The following is a 6,000-nucleotide window of genomic DNA, read 5'->3' as shown; positions in this document are numbered from 1 at the left end:
AGAATTGAAGGAAGGTAGAGAAGGAAGAAGGAAGAAATGAAGGAAGAAGCCCCCCCCCCCCTTCCTCCTCTGCTTCTTGCAGCCTGTCTCATTCTTGCGTTTTTTCGTACCCTGGCAACGGGGAGGGAGTTGGATTAGATGGTAGTTTAAAGCCCAGACTAACTTTTATTGTTTTGGGAAGCGTTTTTTATGTGGGGGCGGGTCTGGGGCGAAAACACTGCCCCGTTTTCTTTTTTTTTTTTTCCTACTATTCGAAAGTTGAGCATCTGGGAGTCTGTGCTTCTCCCCAAGGGGGGTGTGTGGGGTGTGGGGGGGTTGGGATAGTGGTGTGGGGGGGAGGGGGAAAGAGGAGGGAACCTCCCCAACGTTTTTCTTGAAGTAGTTTTTTTCCCCGCCGGCCATTTTTTTTCTTTTTTCTTTTTTGGAGACTTTTACTCCAAGCCTTTATTTTCCCTCCAAAAAAAAAAGGTATTTCATTTCTCTCGCATTTTGAGACTTGTAGTTATTTACCGTGTTTGTGGAACGGCTTTTGTTTTTTCATTTTCTGTGTGTTCATTGTCTGTTCATCTGTATGAGGAGGAAGTTATTATCTGAACAGAACATCTTGATCAAAAATCTAAGCAGGTGTGTGTGTGTGTGTGCGTCTGTGTGTGTGTGTGTGTGGTGTGTGTGTGTGTGTGTGTGTGTGTGTGTGTGTGTTCATAGTAGATAGATGAATAGACAGGTAGATAGCTGTAGATAAACATGTATACTAACACGTGTGCGGAATGTAGAGGCAGCAAGGTTGATGTAGTACGTGTATATGACCGCCATTCTCACTATCAAACTTCACTAAGTAAGTCAAGGCACATTTCAACCCTTACTGTGGTATGTTCCTCCACCACACGGAAGAACGAGCGAAACACAACACCTGAACGAGACTGAACTACACAGTTCACCCCTGTGTGCGCTGTTACCTGAATTACTCTATCATGTCTGATACCATCGAGTGGTATATATATATAGACACACACACACACACACACACACACACACACACACACACACACACACACACAAAACGCTCACTAGACGCAGAAGAAATAGAGGAAGAATCGCAAGAACACACAATGGTGGTGGTGATGGTGGGTGGGGGGCGATATGGGGCGAGGGGTGTGGGCGTGCTAACCACCCCGTGTGTCTTGTCAGTCCACACATGCTATCGTCTGGCACTTCCCAGATCATTGTGGATACAGAGCCATTCCTCGTATGACTTACTAACGATCAGAGGCATATATATATATATATATATATATATATATATATATATATATATATATATATATATATATATATTTTTTTTTTTTTTTTTCTTTTTCTTTTCTTTCATACTATTCGCCATTTCCCGCATTAGCGAGGTAGCGTTGAGAACAGAGGACTGGGCCCTTGAGGGAATATCCTCACCTGGGCCCCTTCTCTGTTCCCTCTTTTAAAAAAAAAAAAAAAAAAAAAAAGGGAAAAAAAAAAAAAGTGAGAGGGGAGGATTTCCAGCCCCCCGCTCCCTCCCCTTTTAGTCGCCTTCTACGACACGCAGGGAATACGTGCCCTATGTATAATCTGAGGTGATTAAGTTAACTTTGAGGATGCGAGGATGAGTTGTGTGAGACACGCTGCGTTACTATCTAGTTTCATCTAACTGTTCGATGCTGCTTGTTGTCTCCCGTGGGAGATAACGCAGCGTGTGGCTCGCGCCCGCGCACGCACTCCCTCCCTCCCTCTCGTCTGCTGGTGATTCGTGGCTCAACAGGTGATTACGATGAGCGATGGTTGGGACGCGTTCATCGTGTGGTTGAACACTGCGTCGGCCATGACCAGAATGACTCACGTGTCTCGTGTGAGAAACTCGCTCGCTCCCTCTACCTTGATATGTATATATATATATATATATATATATATATATATATATATATATATATATATATATATGTAGGTCCTGATTAATGCCGCACATCTGCGCCATAAACCAGTACGAGAGGAAGGTCGTTTCTCGGCCCAGCGGGAAAAAATGCGCCGAGACCATTTTTCCCGAACATTTTTTTCCCCCCCCGCGAGGATCTTGAGGAAAAAAAACGCCGCCCGCCCGGCAGTTTTGAGAACATGGAGGGGCCTTTTTTTTTTTCTTTATGTATATATATTTTTCTCAAACCTCCTCCTCCTCCTCCCCCTCCCCCCCTTCCTCCCCCCCTCCCCCAAGGTTGAGTGAAGTGCCTCGCTATTTTTCCTGCCGACATTTCTGACAAGGCCCCCTTTTTTTCCAGCCCCCCCCCCGCACGGGGGGTATTTTTCTCCTTACCCCCCCTCTCCCACCTCCTCTTCCGCCTCCTCCTCCCCCCCCCCACTTCCCTTTGCTCATTTTTATTGTCCTGTATTTTATCTCCCTTCTTTAATCTCGTCTTTCCCCCCCCTCCCCCTCTCACCCCCTTCCTTCCTTCCTTCCTTTCTTCCTCCCCTACCCTCCCATCCTCCCCTCCCCCCTCATGCCACCACACTCCCCTTCTCCCCCATCACACACCCCCTCCCTCCCCTCCCCCAACCACCCCCGGTCCCTCAGGAAGACAAAACGGGGTGGTTTTCCCTCCCCTCCCTCCCTCCTTCCCCCTCCCCCCTTCCCCCCTCCCCCTCCCCCCTTCCCCCCTCCCCCCTTCCAGGATTCTCAGTAAAGTTGTACCCCTTTTTATTGTTCTAATTACAAGGAATCTTTATTTTGATAAATTTTTTCTCCCCGCCGTCTCTCTCTCTCTCTTACTTCCCGAAGGAGTGGAATTGCTGGCGGTACACCCCCCCCCCCTACCCACCCAACCCCCACCCCCATCCCCCGGCCCCCCACACTCTTCCCCTCCTCCCCCCCACACACCCCAACTCCATCCCCCTCCCTCCCCGGGCCCCCACTCTTCCCCTCCCCCCAACACCCCAACTCCAACCCCCCTCCCTCCCCTCCCATCCCCTCCCCTCCCTTCCCCCAGCCTGCGTCATATCGGTGTGGACGAGACCTGCTCTGTATGGCCTCGTCGTCAGCTGCTGGCAGTCTCGCGAGTCATGACTCGTGGTCTCGCCCTCGGGACTCGTCTCGTGCTTTGCTTCAGTCCGCCCTGTGAACACATGTTCTCGATGTTCACCGTGAACACATGGAACGTCATTTTTTCCTGATCAACGTAGGATTCTCTCTCTCTCTCTCTCTCTCTCTCTCTCTCTCTCTCTCTCTCTCTCTCTCTCTCCAGCACTTCAGTGGCTGTCCACTTCCACTCCCTCTGTCCCAGGTAGCATTCTGTTGTCTCCGCCTCTCACTGTACCAACCAATAAAACCTGACACCACTTACGTACGTAGGTCTTCGTGATTCTGTGTGTTTCACTGCGGTGAGCGCTACGCGCCCTGCACTGCCTTCTGAGAGAGAAAAAAAAGGAAACATAGTCTCGTGGATGTGAGAATTATGATCAGTTTTGTCATTATAAGATGATCGTCTTGCTCTTTGTTCTTAAGTCGACCTGTTATCAAATTACAGTCATTATGTGAGTCCCGTATGTTGGGTCATGATGTGATTCTCCGTATGTTGGGTCAAATATGTGGTTCATTTCCTCGTATGTTGGGTCATTATGTGATTCATGGTACGTTGGGTCAAATATGTGATTCATATTCTCGTATGTTGGGTCATTATGTGATTCATTTCCACGTATGTTGAGTCATTATGTGATTCATTTCCACGTATGTTGGGTCATTATGTGATTCGTAGGGGGGGGGGGAGGTCATGATTGTCATTGTCCGGCTTTTTATCAACATAGATAACAATCCCCCCTTCCCCCCCCAGCCATCCCTCCCCTCCCCCTCCCCCTCCCCTCCCTCCCCCTCCCCTCCCCTCCCCTCCCCCCACCCCAGGGTAACGAACATGACACATAGCCAATCATGTTCAACACTCCAGTCCAGCAGCGTCACGCTCAGCCTTCACCTTCATCACTTTCATGTCCCCCCAGTTGGCCATCCCTGTTCCATTTTCTTTTCTCGCTTCACTGAAAACAGGTTGTCGGTGTGTACTGAGTCTACGTTCATTACATGTTCACCTTTGTTCTACACGCAGAACATGGGACATAAATTGGCCTACATAGTGAACAAATTTTCTCTACTCTTAACAGATTATGACTGTGTATTGTGAACACGTCTCTCACCTGTTCTTTAGCCTTGTTCAACGGTGTTCACATTTGTTCTCTCGCGGTACATAATGAACATCAGTTAAGGACAGAGTTGGCTTACGTATTGAACACATGTTCTTGCCCTTTTGATCATCAGGTCGATGGAGCGTGTTAAGAGCATACCCCCCACATATTCTTCATGCCTTGTTCACCAGTGTTCATCATGAACACGAGCGAGGACGTAGGCCACACATCTTTTGTTCTCTTTCGCTCAAAAAAGAAGAAAAAGAGGTTATTGAGAGTGCATTGTGACTATACCTGTTCTTCAAGCCATGTTCACTGATGTGTTCAACCCACCTGTGTTATCATATGTTGTTGTTCTCCCCGGCAGTACATAATGAACATGAGCGAGGACGACCCTCGGAGGATGGAGGAAATACGAAAGTACGCAGCTATCTATGGCCGCTTCGACTGCAAGCGGAAACCAGAAAAACCCCTCACGCTTCACGAGGTAGGTGGAGGGGGGAGGGGAGAGAAGCGGGGGGCAGGAAGGGAGGGGGGTCACGAGGTAGGTGGAGGGGGGAGGGGAGAGAAGCGGGGGGCAGGAAGGGAGGGGGGTCACGAGGTAGGTGGAGGGGGGGAGAGTAGCGGATGGGGGGAAGGTGGGAGGTCACGAGGTAGGTGGAGGGGAGTGGGGAGAAGAAGCAGGGGGAAGGGGGAGAAGCGGGTGAAACGGGGAAGGGGGGAGAAGAGGGTGAACCGGGGGATGAGGGGGGTGGGGAAAAGCGGGGAAGGGGTTGAGATGGGAGGTTAGGTTAGGTAGAGGAGGGGGTGGGGAGGGGGGGTGGGGTGGGGGGTGTATGATTGGGAATTGGGGGTTTGGGATTTCATTGGGAGGGGAAGGGAGATAGTGGGGAGACTAGGGTGGGGAGGGGCTTAGCTGGGGAGAGAGACATGGGGAGGGGCTACGGTGTTTCAGTATGACGATCGCCCCTCCTCACACACACACCACACACACACACACACACACACACACACACACACACACACAAGACCTCTTTCAGAACACTCAGATCTACCGTGTAAATAAGTTCAGAAAGCATAGAAAAAAACCCTCGGGAACTTAAAAAGGTTAAGGGTTAAGAATAGATCTTCACCTGGAGAAGAGAGAAGAGCAAGGCGTGACGTGGGAAAAAAGGCCACAGAGAGAGAGAGAGAGAGAGAGAGAGAGAGAGAGAGAGAGGAGAGAGAGAGAGAGAGATCATCACACATCAAGTAATTAGTGGGTCAGACGGTGGGGTAATTAGTATTCAGAGACGGTTAGCGCGTCCATCAACGCTGCGTCACTGTCAGCAGTGACCCCGGGACACACACACACACACACACACACACACACACACACACACACACCATGTCCAGCCCTGTATGTTAATGAGCCACGCAGAGAGAGAGAGAGAGAGAGAGACGTCAGGGTACGGATGCCTCCGCAGGGCGCCGCGGGCACGTGCGCTACGTTCAGCAGCAGGGGTGATGAGGTGCTGGGTGTGGGGGAGGGAGGGAGGGGGGGCGCAACCATCGGTCCGAAGGAAGGAGGATTCGGTAATTGGGGATTGGACTTTGCGGGAAGAAAAAAAAATGGTTTGTGTGTGGTGTGAGAGAAAAGGGGGATTTGCGGCTGTAAGTGTGTGATATGACGCGTTAGTCACCCAAGGTAGGAGCGAGAGAGAGAAAGAGAGAGAGAGAGAGAGAGAGAGAGAGAGAGAGAGAGAGAGAGAGAGAGATGAGAGGTCATGAGTTACATATATATACACACATATATATATATATATATATATATAT

General features: G+C 50.0%; 1 protein-coding gene across 13 annotated transcripts in view; it reads left to right on the top strand.

Moving 5' to 3' along the window:
* Positions 1 to 6,000, top strand: part of nab (NGFI-A-binding protein homolog) — an 844,405-nt gene that overhangs the window by 775,557 nt on the left and 62,848 nt on the right. For all 13 annotated transcript variants that reach the window (XM_071666139.1, XM_071666138.1, XM_071666146.1 and 10 more), the window contains one exon: positions 4,553 to 4,672. In XM_071666139.1, the coding sequence (XP_071522240.1) occupies positions 4,553 to 4,672 (120 nt within the window). The remainder of the gene's footprint in view (positions 1 to 4,552; positions 4,673 to 6,000) is intronic.

The sequence above is a fragment of the Panulirus ornatus genome, chromosome 10 (assembly GCF_036320965.1).
Source record: "Panulirus ornatus isolate Po-2019 chromosome 10, ASM3632096v1, whole genome shotgun sequence".
In the NCBI taxonomy this organism is placed as follows: domain Eukaryota; kingdom Metazoa; phylum Arthropoda; class Malacostraca; order Decapoda; family Palinuridae; genus Panulirus; species Panulirus ornatus.
The sequence above is the reverse complement of the archived record's forward strand: the minus strand, read 5'-3'. Positions and strand labels throughout refer to the sequence as shown.